This window comes from Salminus brasiliensis, chromosome 19 (assembly GCF_030463535.1).
Source record: "Salminus brasiliensis chromosome 19, fSalBra1.hap2, whole genome shotgun sequence".
In the NCBI taxonomy this organism is placed as follows: Eukaryota; Metazoa; Chordata; class Actinopteri; order Characiformes; family Bryconidae; genus Salminus; species Salminus brasiliensis.
The window spans coordinates 124,857-139,856 of NC_132896.1; the positions used below are offsets into that span (position 1 = coordinate 124,857).

Below are 15,000 nucleotides of genomic sequence, written 5' to 3' on the forward strand. Positions count from 1 at the left end.
TGGGAGAGAGAGAGAGAGAGGGAGACGGAGAGGGAGACGGAGAGGGAGAGGGAGAGAGAGAGAGGAAGAGAGAGAGAGAGAGAGAGAGAGAGAGAGGAAGAGAGAGAGAGAGGAAGAGAGAGAGAGAGAGGCAGAGAGAGAGAGAGACAGAGAGAGAGAGAGAGAGGAAGAGAGACAGAGAGAGAGGAAGAGAGAGAGAGAGAGGAAGAGAGACAGAGAGAGAGAGAGAGAGAGAGAGGAAGAGAGAGAGAGACAGAGAGAGAGAGAGAGAGGAAGAGAGACAGAGAGAGAGAGAGGAAGAGAGAGAGAGAGGGAGAGAGAGAGAGAGAGAGAGAGAGAGAGAGAGAGGAAGAGAGAGAGAGAGGAAGAGAGAGAGAGAGAGAGAGAGAGAGAGAGAGAGAGAGAGAGAGACAGGGAGGGAGAGAGAGAGAGAGAGAGGAAGAGAGAGAGAGAGAGAGAGAGAGAGAGAGAGAGACAGGGAGGGAGAGAGAGAGAGAGAGAGGAAGAGAGAGAGAGAGAGAGGGAGATGATTAGATTATGAGGGAACGTCTGTAAACTGTTCACTATAGAAACGGGAGTGACCGGTTGGACACGTGACCGGTTGGACACGTAAACAGTAACAGTGCAGGTTTATATGGGGGGTCTCTGATGCCCGGGCTGTACCTGTGCGGGCGGGGTGGGCGGTGCTGTTGTTAATGAACGACCCCACTGATGGACTGGACGTGATGCTGTACTGCTGTCCCGGCTGCAGCGAGTGGAAGGTGAATTCATTAACACGTTTAGGAACGGGGCGGATATCCTGCGGCCTCCCCGGACCAGAGAGGGACACACAGTAACTGTCCACATCACCCTGACCCGGAGTCCAGCTGACCCGCAGGCTGCTGCTCTGACCCTCGTTACTGATGTGGATGTTCTTCACTTTACTGGGAACTGAGAAACAGAGTGGAGAACAGTGTCCATCATTTCACTGCCATCCCAGATTCCCTCAGACCCACAGCTTCCCTTACAGAACTGAACACAGCTGACTGAACACAGCTAACTGAACACAGCTAGCTCTAACTCTGCTGACTGAACACAGCTGACTGAACACAGCTAGCTCTAACTCTGCTGACTGAACACAGCTAACTGAACACAGCTAACTGAACACAGCTAGCTCTAACTCTGCTGACTGAACACAGCTAACTGAACACAGCTAACTGAACACAGCTAGATCTAACTCTGCTAACTGAACACAGCTAACTCTAACACAGCTAGCTCTAACTCTGCTGACTGAACACAGCTAGCTCTAACTCTGCTAACTGAACACAGCTAGCTCTAACTCTGCTGACTGAACACAGCTAACTGAACACAGCTAGATCTAACTCTGCTAACTGAACACAGCTAACTCTAACACAGCTAACTGAACACAGCTAACTGAACACAGCAAGCTCTAACTCTGCTAACTGAACACAGCTAGCTCTAACTCTGCTAACTGAACACAGCTAACTGAACACAGCAAGCTCTAACTCTGCTAACTGAACACAGCTAGCTCTAACTCTGCTAACTGAACACAGCTAACTGAACACAGCTAGCTCTAACTCTGCTAACTGAACACAGCTAACTGAACACAGCTAACTCTAACTCTGCTAACTGAACACAGCTAACTGAACACAGCTAGCTCTAACTCTGCTGACTGAACACAGCTAACTGAACACAGCTAGCTCTAACTCTGCTAACTGAACACAGCTAGGTCTAACTCTGCTGACTGAACACAGCTAACTGAACACAGCTAACTGAACACAGCTAGCTCTAACTCTGCTGACTGAACACAGCTAACTGAACACAGCTAACTGAACACAGCTAGCTCTAACTCTGCTAACTGAACACAGCTAACTGAACACAGCTAACTGAACACAGCTAGCTCTAACTCTGCTAACTGAACACAGCTAACTGAACACAGCTAACTGAACACAGCTAGCTCTAACTCTGCTAACTGAACACAGCTAACTCTAACACAGCTAGCTCTAACTCTGCTGACTGAACACAGCTAGCTCTAACTCTGCTGACTGAACACAGCTAACTGAACACAGCTAACTGAACACAGCTAGCTCTAACTCTGCTAACTGAACACAGCTAACTGAACACAGCTAACTCTAACTCTGCTAACTGAACACAGCTAACTGAACACAGCTAACTCTAACTCTGCTAACTGAACACAGCTAACTGAACACAGCTAACTGAACACAGCTAGCTCTAACTCTGCTGACTGAACACAGCTAACTGAACACAGCTAGCTCTAACTCTGCTAACTGAACACAGCTAACTGAACACAGCTAGATCTAACTCTGCTAACTGAACACAGCTAACTGAACACAGCTAACTGAACACAGCTAGCTCTAACTCTGCTGACTGAACACAGCTAACTGAACACAGCGAGCTCTAACTCTGCTGACTGAACACAGCTAACTGAACACAGCTAGCTCTAACTCTGCTAACTGAACACAGCTAACTGAGCACAGCTAGATCTAACTCTGCTAACTGAACACAGCTAACTGAACACAGCTAACTCTAACTCTGCTAACTGAACACAGCTAACTGAACACAGCTAGCTCTAGCTCTGCTAACTGAACACAGCTAACTGAACACAGCTAGCTCTAACTCTGCTAACTGAACACAGCTAACTGAACACAGCTAGCTCTAGCTCTGCTAACTGAACACAGCTAACTGAACACAGCTAGCTCTAACTCTGCTAACTGAACACAGCTAACTGAACACAGCTAACTGAACACAGCTAGCTCTATCTCTGCTAACTGAACACAGCTAACTGAACACAGCTAACTGAACACAGCTAGCTCTAACTCTGCTAACTGAACACAGCTAGCTCTAACTCTGCTAACTGAACACAGCTAACTGAACACAGCTAGCTCTAACTCTGCTAACTGAACACAGCTAACTGAACACAGCTAACTCTAACTCTGCTAACTGAACACAGCTAACTGAACACAGCTAGCTCTAACTCTGCTAACTGAACACAGCTAACTGAACACAGCTAGCTCTAACTCTGCTGACTGAACACAGCTAACTAAACACAGCTAGCTCTAACTCTGCTAACTGAACACAGCTAGCTCTAACTCTGCTAACTGAACACAGCTAACTGAACACAGCTAACTCTAACTCTGCTAACTGAACACAGCTAACTGAACACAGCTAACTCTAACTCTGCTGACTGAACACAGCTAACTGAACACAGCTAGCTGTAACTCTGCTGACTGAACACAGCTAGCTCTAACTCTGCTGACTGAACACAGCTAACTGAACACAGCTAGCTCTAACTCTGCTAACTGAACACAGCTAACTGAACACAGCTAGCTCTAACTCTGCTAACTGAACACAGCTAACTGAACACAGCTAGATCTAACTCTGCTAACTGAACACAGCTGGCTAACGCTGCTAACTCTAACTCTGCTAACTGAACACAGCTAACTGAACACAGCTAGCTCTAGCTCTGCTAACTGAACACAGCTAACTGAACACAGCTAGCTCTAACTCTGCTGACTGAACACAGCTAGCTCTAACTCTGCTGACTGAACACAGCTAACTGAACACAGCTAACTGAACACAGCTAGCTCTAACTCTGCTGACTGAACACAGCTAACTGAACACAGCTAGCTCTAACTCTGCTGACTGAACACAGCTAACTGAACACAGCTAACTGAACACAGCTAGCTCTAACTCTGCTGACTGAACACAGCTAACTGAACACAGCTAGCTCTAACTCTGCTAACTGAACACAGCTAACTGAACACAGCTAGATCTAACTCTCCTAACTGAACACAGCTAACTGAACACAGCTAACTCTAACTCTGCTAACTGAACACAGCTAACTGAACACAGCTAGCTCTAGCTCTGCTAACTGAACACAGCTAACTGAACACAGCTAGCTCTAACTCTGCTAACTGAACACAGCTAACTGAACACAGCTAGCTCTAACTCTGCTAACTGAACACAGCTAGCTCTAACTCTGCTAACTGAACACAGCTAACTGAACACAGCTAGCTCTAACTCTGCTAACTGAACACAGCTAACTGAACACAGCTAACAGAACACAGCTAGCTCTATCTCTGCTAACTGAACACAGCTAACTGAACACAGCTAACTGAACACAGCTAGCTCTAACTCTGCTAACTGAACACAGCTAGCTCTAACTCTGCTAACTGAACACAGCTAACTGAACACAGCTAGCTCTAACTCTGCTAACTGAACACAGCTAACTGAACACAGCTAACTGAACACAGCTAGCTCTAACTCTGCTGACTGAACACAGCTAGCTCTAACTCTGCTGACTGAACACAGCTAACTGAACACAGCTAACTGAACACAGCTAGCTCTAACTCTGCTAACTGAACACAGCTAACTGAACACAGCTAGCTCTAACTCTGCTAACTGAACACAGCTAACTGAATACAGCTAACTGAACACAGCAAGCTCTAACTCTGCTAACTGAACACAGCTAGCTCTAACTCTGCTAACTGAACACAGCTAGCTCTAACTCTGCTAACTGAACACAGCTAACTGAACACAGCTAGCTCTAACTCTGCTAACTGAACATAGCTAACTAACTCTGCTAACTGAACACAGCTAACTGAACACAGCTAGCTCTAACTCTGCTAACTGAACATAGCTAACTAACTCTGCTAACTGAACATAGCTAACTAACTCTGCTAACTGAACACAGCTAACTGAACACAGCTAGCTCTATCTCTGCTAACTGAACACAGCTAACTGAACAGCTAATTGAACATAGCTAACTCTAACTCTGCTAACTGAACACAGCTAGCTCTAACTCTGCTAACTGAACACAGCTAATTGAACACAGCTAACTGAACACAGCTAACTCTAACTCTGCTAACTGAACACAGCTAATTGAACACAGCTAACTGAACACAGCTAGCTCTAACTCTGCTGACTGAACACAGCTAGCTCTAACTCTGCTAACTGAACACAGCTAACTGAACACAGCTAGCTCTAACTCTGCTAACTGAACACAGCTAACTGAACACAGCTAGCTCTAACTCTGCTGACTGAACACAGCTAGCTCTAACTCTGCTAACTGAACATAGCTAGCTCTAACTCTGCTAACTGAACACAGCTAACTGAACACAGCTAGCTCTAACTCTGCTAACTGAACACAGCTAACTGAACACAGCTAGCTCTAACTCTGCTGACTGAACACAGGTAGCTCTAACTCTGCTAACTGAACACAGCTAACTGAACACAGCTAGCTCTAACTCTGCTGACTGAACACAGCTAGCTCTAACTCTGCTAACTGAACACAGCTAACTGAACACAGCTAGCTCTAACTCTGCTGACTGAACACAGCTAGCTCTAACTCTGCTAACTGAACACAGCTAACTGAACACAGCTAACTCTAACTCTGCTAACTGAACACAGCTAGCTCTAACTCTGCTAACTGAACACAGCTAACTGAACACAGCTAGCTCTAACTCTGCTAACTGAACACAGCTAGCTCTAACTCTGCTAACTGAACACAGCTAACTGAACACAGCTAGATCTAACTCTGCTAACTGAACACAGCTAACTGAACACAGCTAGCTCTAACTCTGCTAACTGAACACAGCTAGCTCTAACTCTGCTAACTGAACACAGCTAGCTCTAACTCTGCTAACTGAACATAGCTAACTAACTCTGCTAACTGAACATAGCTAACTAACTCTGCTAACTGAACACAGCTAACTGAACACAGCTAGCTCTATCTCTGCTAACTGAACACAGCTAACTGAACAGCTAATTGAACATAGCTAACTCTAACTCTGCTAACTGAACACAGCTAGCTCTAACTCTGCTAACTGAACACAGCTAATTGAACACAGCTAACTGAACACAGCTAACTCTAACTCTGCTAACTGAACACAGCTAATTGAACACAGCTAACTGAACACAGCTAGCTCTAACTCTGCTGACTGAACACAGCTAGCTCTAACTCTGCTAACTGAACACAGCTAACTGAACACAGCTAGCTCTAACTCTGCTAACTGAACACAGCTAACTGAACACAGCTAGCTCTAACTCTGCTGACTGAACACAGCTAGCTCTAACTCTGCTAACTGAACATAGCTAGCTCTAACTCTGCTAACTGAACACAGCTAACTGAACACAGCTAGCTCTAACTCTGCTAACTGAACACAGCTAACTGAACACAGCTAGCTCTAACTCTGCTGACTGAACACAGGTAGCTCTAACTCTGCTAACTGAACACAGCTAACTGAACACAGCTAGCTCTAACTCTGCTGACTGAACACAGCTAGCTCTAACTCTGCTAACTGAACACAGCTAACTGAACACAGCTAGCTCTAACTCTGCTGACTGAACACAGCTAGCTCTAACTCTGCTAACTGAACACAGCTAACTGAACACAGCTAACTCTAACTCTGCTAACTGAACACAGCTAGCTCTAACTCTGCTAACTGAACACAGCTAACTGAACACAGCTAGCTCTAACTCTGCTAACTGAACACAGCTAGCTCTAACTCTGCTAACTGAACACAGCTAACTGAACACAGCTAGATCTAACTCTGCTAACTGAACACAGCTAACTGAACACAGCTAGCTCTAACTCTGCTAACTGAACACAGCTAGCTCTAACTCTGCTAACTGAACACAGCTAGCTCTAACTCTGCTAACTGAACACAGCTAACTGAACACAGCTAGATCTAACTCTGCTAACTGAACACAGCTAACTGAACACAGCTAGATCTAACTCTGCTAACTGAACACAGCTAACTGAACACAGCTAGATCTAACTCTGCTAACTGAACACAGCTAACTGAACACAGCTAGCTCTAACTCTGCTAACTGAACACAGCTAGCTCTAACTCTGCTAACTGAACACAGCTAACTGAACACAGCTAGCTCTAACTCTGCTGACTGAACACAGCTAACTGAACACAGCTAACTGAACACAGCTAGCTCTAACTCTGCTAACTGAACACAGCTAACTGAACACAGCTAACTCTAACTCTGCTAACTGAACACAGCTAACTGAACACAGCTAACTCTAACTCTGCTAACTGAACACAGCTAACTGAACACAGCTAACTGAACACAGCTAGCTCTAACTCTGCTGACTGAACACAGCTAACTGAACACAGCTAGCTCTAACTCTGCTAACTGAACACAGCTAACTGAACACAGCTAGATCTAACTCTGCTAACTGAACACAGCTAACTGAACACAGCTAACTGAACACAGCTAGCTCTAACTCTGCTGACTGAACACAGCTAACTGAACACAGCGAGCTCTAACTCTGCTGACTGAACACAGCTAACTGAACACAGCTAGCTCTAACTCTGCTAACTGAACACAGCTAACTGAGCACAGCTAGATCTAACTCTGCTAACTGAACACAGCTAACTGAACACAGCTAACTCTAACTCTGCTAACTGAACACAGCTAACTGAACACAGCTAGCTCTAGCTCTGCTAACTGAACACAGCTAACTGAACACAGCTAGCTCTAACTCTGCTAACTGAACACAGCTAACTGAACACAGCTAGCTCTAGCTCTGCTAACTGAACACAGCTAACTGAACACAGCTAGCTCTAACTCTGCTAACTGAACACAGCTAACTGAACACAGCTAACTGAACACAGCTAGCTCTATCTCTGCTAACTGAACACAGCTAACTGAACACAGCTAACTGAACACAGCTAGCTCTAACTCTGCTAACTGAACACAGCTAGCTCTAACTCTGCTAACTGAACACAGCTAACTGAACACAGCTAGCTCTAACTCTGCTAACTGAACACAGCTAACTGAACACAGCTAACTCTAACTCTGCTAACTGAACACAGCTAACTGAACACAGCTAGCTCTAACTCTGCTAACTGAACACAGCTAACTGAACACAGCTAGCTCTAACTCTGCTGACTGAACACAGCTAACTAAACACAGCTAGCTCTAACTCTGCTAACTGAACACAGCTAGCTCTAACTCTGCTAACTGAACACAGCTAACTGAACACAGCTAACTCTAACTCTGCTAACTGAACACAGCTAACTGAACACAGCTAACTCTAACTCTGCTGACTGAACACAGCTAACTGAACACAGCTAGCTGTAACTCTGCTGACTGAACACAGCTAGCTCTAACTCTGCTGACTGAACACAGCTAACTGAACACAGCTAGCTCTAACTCTGCTAACTGAACACAGCTAACTGAACACAGCTAGCTCTAACTCTGCTAACTGAACACAGCTAACTGAACACAGCTAGATCTAACTCTGCTAACTGAACACAGCTGGCTAACGCTGCTAACTCTAACTCTGCTAACTGAACACAGCTAACTGAACACAGCTAGCTCTAGCTCTGCTAACTGAACACAGCTAACTGAACACAGCTAGCTCTAACTCTGCTGACTGAACACAGCTAGCTCTAACTCTGCTGACTGAACACAGCTAACTGAACACAGCTAACTGAACACAGCTAGCTCTAACTCTGCTGACTGAACACAGCTAACTGAACACAGCTAGCTCTAACTCTGCTGACTGAACACAGCTAACTGAACACAGCTAACTGAACACAGCTAGCTCTAACTCTGCTGACTGAACACAGCTAACTGAACACAGCTAGCTCTAACTCTGCTAACTGAACACAGCTAACTGAACACAGCTAGATCTAACTCTCCTAACTGAACACAGCTAACTGAACACAGCTAACTCTAACTCTGCTAACTGAACACAGCTAACTGAACACAGCTAGCTCTAGCTCTGCTAACTGAACACAGCTAACTGAACACAGCTAGCTCTAACTCTGCTAACTGAACACAGCTAACTGAACACAGCTAGCTCTAACTCTGCTAACTGAACACAGCTAGCTCTAACTCTGCTAACTGAACACAGCTAACTGAACACAGCTAGCTCTAACTCTGCTAACTGAACACAGCTAACTGAACACAGCTAACAGAACACAGCTAGCTCTATCTCTGCTAACTGAACACAGCTAACTGAACACAGCTAACTGAACACAGCTAGCTCTAACTCTGCTAACTGAACACAGCTAGCTCTAACTCTGCTAACTGAACACAGCTAACTGAACACAGCTAGCTCTAACTCTGCTAACTGAACACAGCTAACTGAACACAGCTAACTGAACACAGCTAGCTCTAACTCTGCTGACTGAACACAGCTAGCTCTAACTCTGCTGACTGAACACAGCTAACTGAACACAGCTAACTGAACACAGCTAGCTCTAACTCTGCTAACTGAACACAGCTAACTGAACACAGCTAGCTCTAACTCTGCTAACTGAACACAGCTAACTGAATACAGCTAACTGAACACAGCAAGCTCTAACTCTGCTAACTGAACACAGCTAGCTCTAACTCTGCTAACTGAACACAGCTAGCTCTAACTCTGCTAACTGAACACAGCTAACTGAACACAGCTAGCTCTAACTCTGCTAACTGAACATAGCTAACTAACTCTGCTAACTGAACACAGCTAACTGAACACAGCTAGCTCTAACTCTGCTAACTGAACATAGCTAACTAACTCTGCTAACTGAACATAGCTAACTAACTCTGCTAACTGAACACAGCTAACTGAACACAGCTAGCTCTATCTCTGCTAACTGAACACAGCTAACTGAACAGCTAATTGAACATAGCTAACTCTAACTCTGCTAACTGAACACAGCTAGCTCTAACTCTGCTAACTGAACACAGCTAATTGAACACAGCTAACTGAACACAGCTAACTCTAACTCTGCTAACTGAACACAGCTAATTGAACACAGCTAACTGAACACAGCTAGCTCTAACTCTGCTGACTGAACACAGCTAGCTCTAACTCTGCTAACTGAACACAGCTAACTGAACACAGCTAGCTCTAACTCTGCTAACTGAACACAGCTAACTGAACACAGCTAGCTCTAACTCTGCTGACTGAACACAGCTAGCTCTAACTCTGCTAACTGAACATAGCTAGCTCTAACTCTGCTAACTGAACACAGCTAACTGAACACAGCTAGCTCTAACTCTGCTAACTGAACACAGCTAACTGAACACAGCTAGCTCTAACTCTGCTGACTGAACACAGGTAGCTCTAACTCTGCTAACTGAACACAGCTAACTGAACACAGCTAGCTCTAACTCTGCTGACTGAACACAGCTAGCTCTAACTCTGCTAACTGAACACAGCTAACTGAACACAGCTAGCTCTAACTCTGCTGACTGAACACAGCTAGCTCTAACTCTGCTAACTGAACACAGCTAACTGAACACAGCTAACTCTAACTCTGCTAACTGAACACAGCTAGCTCTAACTCTGCTAACTGAACACAGCTAACTGAACACAGCTAGCTCTAACTCTGCTAACTGAACACAGCTAGCTCTAACTCTGCTAACTGAACACAGCTAACTGAACACAGCTAGATCTAACTCTGCTAACTGAACACAGCTAACTGAACACAGCTAGCTCTAACTCTGCTAACTGAACACAGCTAGCTCTAACTCTGCTAACTGAACACAGCTAGCTCTAACTCTGCTAACTGAACATAGCTAACTAACTCTGCTAACTGAACATAGCTAACTAACTCTGCTAACTGAACACAGCTAACTGAACACAGCTAGCTCTATCTCTGCTAACTGAACACAGCTAACTGAACAGCTAATTGAACATAGCTAACTCTAACTCTGCTAACTGAACACAGCTAGCTCTAACTCTGCTAACTGAACACAGCTAATTGAACACAGCTAACTGAACACAGCTAACTCTAACTCTGCTAACTGAACACAGCTAATTGAACACAGCTAACTGAACACAGCTAGCTCTAACTCTGCTGACTGAACACAGCTAGCTCTAACTCTGCTAACTGAACACAGCTAACTGAACACAGCTAGCTCTAACTCTGCTAACTGAACACAGCTAACTGAACACAGCTAGCTCTAACTCTGCTGACTGAACACAGCTAGCTCTAACTCTGCTAACTGAACATAGCTAGCTCTAACTCTGCTAACTGAACACAGCTAACTGAACACAGCTAGCTCTAACTCTGCTAACTGAACACAGCTAACTGAACACAGCTAGCTCTAACTCTGCTGACTGAACACAGGTAGCTCTAACTCTGCTAACTGAACACAGCTAACTGAACACAGCTAGCTCTAACTCTGCTGACTGAACACAGCTAGCTCTAACTCTGCTAACTGAACACAGCTAACTGAACACAGCTAGCTCTAACTCTGCTGACTGAACACAGCTAGCTCTAACTCTGCTAACTGAACACAGCTAACTGAACACAGCTAACTCTAACTCTGCTAACTGAACACAGCTAGCTCTAACTCTGCTAACTGAACACAGCTAACTGAACACAGCTAGCTCTAACTCTGCTAACTGAACACAGCTAGCTCTAACTCTGCTAACTGAACACAGCTAACTGAACACAGCTAGATCTAACTCTGCTAACTGAACACAGCTAACTGAACACAGCTAGCTCTAACTCTGCTAACTGAACACAGCTAGCTCTAACTCTGCTAACTGAACACAGCTAGCTCTAACTCTGCTAACTGAACACAGCTAACTGAACACAGCTAGATCTAACTCTGCTAACTGAACACAGCTAACTGAACACAGCTAGATCTAACTCTGCTAACTGAACACAGCTAACTGAACACAGCTAGATCTAACTCTGCTAACTGAACACAGCTAACTGAACACAGCTAGCTCTAACTCTGCTAACTGAACACAGCTAGCTCTAACTCTGCTAACTGAACACAGCTAACTGAACACAGCTAACTGAACACAGCTAGCTCTAACTCTGCTAACTGAACACAGCTAGCTCTAACTCTGCTAACTGAACACAGCTAACTGAACACAGCTAACTGAACACAGCTAGCTCTAACTCTGCTAACTGAACACAGCTAACTGAACACAGCTAGCTCTAACTCTGCTAACTGAACACAGCTAACTCTAACTCTGCTAACTGAACACAGCTAACTGAACACAGCTAGCTCTAACTCTGCTAACTGAACACAGCTAACTGAACACAGCTAGCTCTAACTCTGCTAACTGAACACAGCTAACTGAATACAGCTAACTGAACACAGCAAGCTCTAACTCTGCTAACTGAACACAGCTAGCTCTAACTCTGCTAACTGAACACAGCTAGCTCTAACTCTGCTAACTGAACACAGCTAACTGAACACAGCTAGCTCTAACTCTGCTAACTGAACATAGCTAACTAACTCTGCTAACTGAACACAGCTAACTGAACACAGCTAGCTCTAACTCTGCTAACTGAACACAGCTAACTGAACACAGCTAGCTCTAACTCTGCTAACTGAACATAGCTAACTAACTCTGCTAACTGAACACAGCTAACTGAACACAGCTAGCTCTAACTCTGCTAACTGAACACAGCTAACTGAACACAGCTAGCTCTAACTCTGCTAACTGAACACAGCTAACTGAACACAGCTAGATCTAACTCTGCTAACTGAACACAGCTAACTGAACACAGCTAGATCTAACTCTGCTAACTGAACACAGCTAGCTCTAACTCTGCTAACTGAACACAGCTAACTGAACACAGCTAACTGAACACAGCTAGCTCTAACTCTGCTAACTGAACACAGCTAGCTCTAACTCTGCTAACTGAACACAGCTAACTGAACACAGCTAACTGAACACAGCTAGCTCTAACTCTGCTAACTGAACACAGCTAACTGAACACAGCTAGCTCTAACTCTGCTAACTGAACACAGCTAACTGAACACAGCTAGCTCTAACTCTGCTAACTGAACACAGCTAACTGAACACAGCTAGCTCTAACTCTGCTAACTGAACACAGCTGGCTAACGCTGCTAACTGAACACAGTTTATCTCACAGTAACTCTAAGTAGTCGACTCCGAGCAGTACCTGTTCTACCCTCGATAAACTGCGTACTGAGGTTGGGTCCACTGAAGGTGGACACCACAATCTTGTAAAGACGTCCAGGTGTGAGGGAGGAGAGCAGGTAGTGGGTGGTGGTACTGCTCAGTGTGATGGGGGGCAGCACTTTCATGTCGTTGAAGAGAAGCTGAACTTCATAGTGATCCACGTCTCCAGGTGCAGATTTCCAGGTGACCCTTAGCTCCTCAGTGCCACGTCCAGCCAGTGTCAGGTTTTGCACAGCTGCAGGTACTAATACAGAAAACACCACAGTACGGATAAAACTAATGAACACACGTCCCCTACAACACACGTCCCCTACAACACACGTCCCCTACAACACACATCCCCTACAACACGTCCTCTACAACACACGTCCCCTACAACATGTCCCCTACAACACACGTCCCCTACAACACACGTCCCCTACAACATGTCCCCTACAACACACGTCCTCTACAACACACGTCCTCTACAACACACGTCCCCTACAACACACATCCCCTACAACATGTCCCCTACAACACACGTCCCCTACAACACACATCCTCTACAACACACGTCCTCTACAACACACGTCCCCTACAACACACGTCCTCTAAAACAGACGACCCCTACAACACGTCCCCTACAACACACGTCCCCTACAACATGTCCCCTACAACACACGTCCTCTACAACACACGTCCCCTACAACACACGTCCCCTACAACACACATCCCCTACAACATGTCCCCTACAACACACGTCCCCTACAACACACATCCTCTACAACACACGTCCTCTACAACACACGTCCCCTACAACACACGTCCTCTAAAACAGACGACCCCTACAACACGTCCCCTACAACACACGTCCCCTACAACATGTCCCCTACAACACACGTCCTCTACAACACACGTCCCCTACAACACACATCCTCTACAACACACGTCCTCGACAACACACGTCCCCTACAACACACGTCCTCTAAAACACACGTCCCCTACAACACGTCCCCTACAACACACGTCCTCTACAACACACGTCCCCTACAACACACATCCTCTACAACACACGTCCTCTACAACACACATCCCCTACAACATGTCCCCTACAACATACGTCCTCTACAACACTTCCCCTACAACACGTCCCCTACAACACATGTCCTCTGAAACACATGTCCTCTGAAACACAGGTGGCAAAAGTGGCAGGCCATTATCATGGAAAACAGAATTTTCAACTGAATTTGCTGGTTGTCATGGAGACTACCTTTCACCTCTTTACCTTCTTATTATTGTAATGAATTAGGGATTCTACTGTTTACTCACAGGTGCGTCCATGTGTGGACACACTGGACTCATACTTTCCACTCCAGGTGCTAACGATGACAGTGTAGAGCCGCCCCGGCACCAAGCCATTGAACACACACTCATTCTGAGAGCCAAGTACCGTCCGGTTCTGGTGGAACAGGTTGTTGTGTTTAATGGCAACCTGGTAGTAGTCAAAGTCTCCGGCCGCGTGGTGCCAGTACACTTTCAGAGAGTCATCCCGCGCCATGTGGGTCGCCGTCGGGGTCAGAACACTGGATGGCTCTGAGGATAAACACAACACAGTTCACACTGGGAGAGTATTTCATAACACCTTCATATCTCCACTTCTCTACGCGTCGCTTCCACCAAGATAAAAAAAAAGAACAAATAACAGCCAACAGTCTTTCTGATTCTGGTCATCATGCTCTGATAGGCCGCATCCAGATGGCTAATGTTGAGTAGACAGTGGACAGTGAGTGGATGTTCTTACGTGTTCGGTGCTGGACCATCGTGTGGTTCTGGTACGCCCCACTGCGGGTGGTCACTGAGATGTTGTAGAGTCGTCCAGACACCAGAGACTTGAACACACACTCTGGACTGGACTTGGAAACGGTCAGTGTGTGGACAGTCCTTTCCTGGTCGCTCAGGGTGACCAAGTAACTGTCCACCTCGCCCAGTGCCGGCCTCCACGACACACTGAGGAAGTCCATCCTCCCGTTATTGCTGACCGATACATCTCGCACTGCTGCAGGCACTACAATCAACAAGCATTATCAATC

At 45.6% G+C, this 15,000-nt stretch overlaps 1 protein-coding gene across 1 annotated transcript in view; it reads right to left on the reverse strand.

Annotated features, from left to right (window-relative positions):
- The window catches only part of LOC140541508 (receptor-type tyrosine-protein phosphatase beta-like), a 47,446-nt gene that overhangs the window by 18,362 nt on the left and 14,084 nt on the right, over nucleotides 1-15,000 (reverse strand). The window contains exons 11-14 of the mRNA XM_072664174.1: nucleotides 14,712-14,975; nucleotides 14,240-14,503; nucleotides 12,912-13,175; nucleotides 653-930 (exon numbers count right to left, since the gene is read on the reverse strand). Coding sequence (XP_072520275.1) covers nucleotides 653-930; nucleotides 12,912-13,175; nucleotides 14,240-14,503; nucleotides 14,712-14,975 — 1,070 coding nt within the window. The remainder of the gene's footprint in view (nucleotides 1-652; nucleotides 931-12,911; nucleotides 13,176-14,239; nucleotides 14,504-14,711; nucleotides 14,976-15,000) is intronic.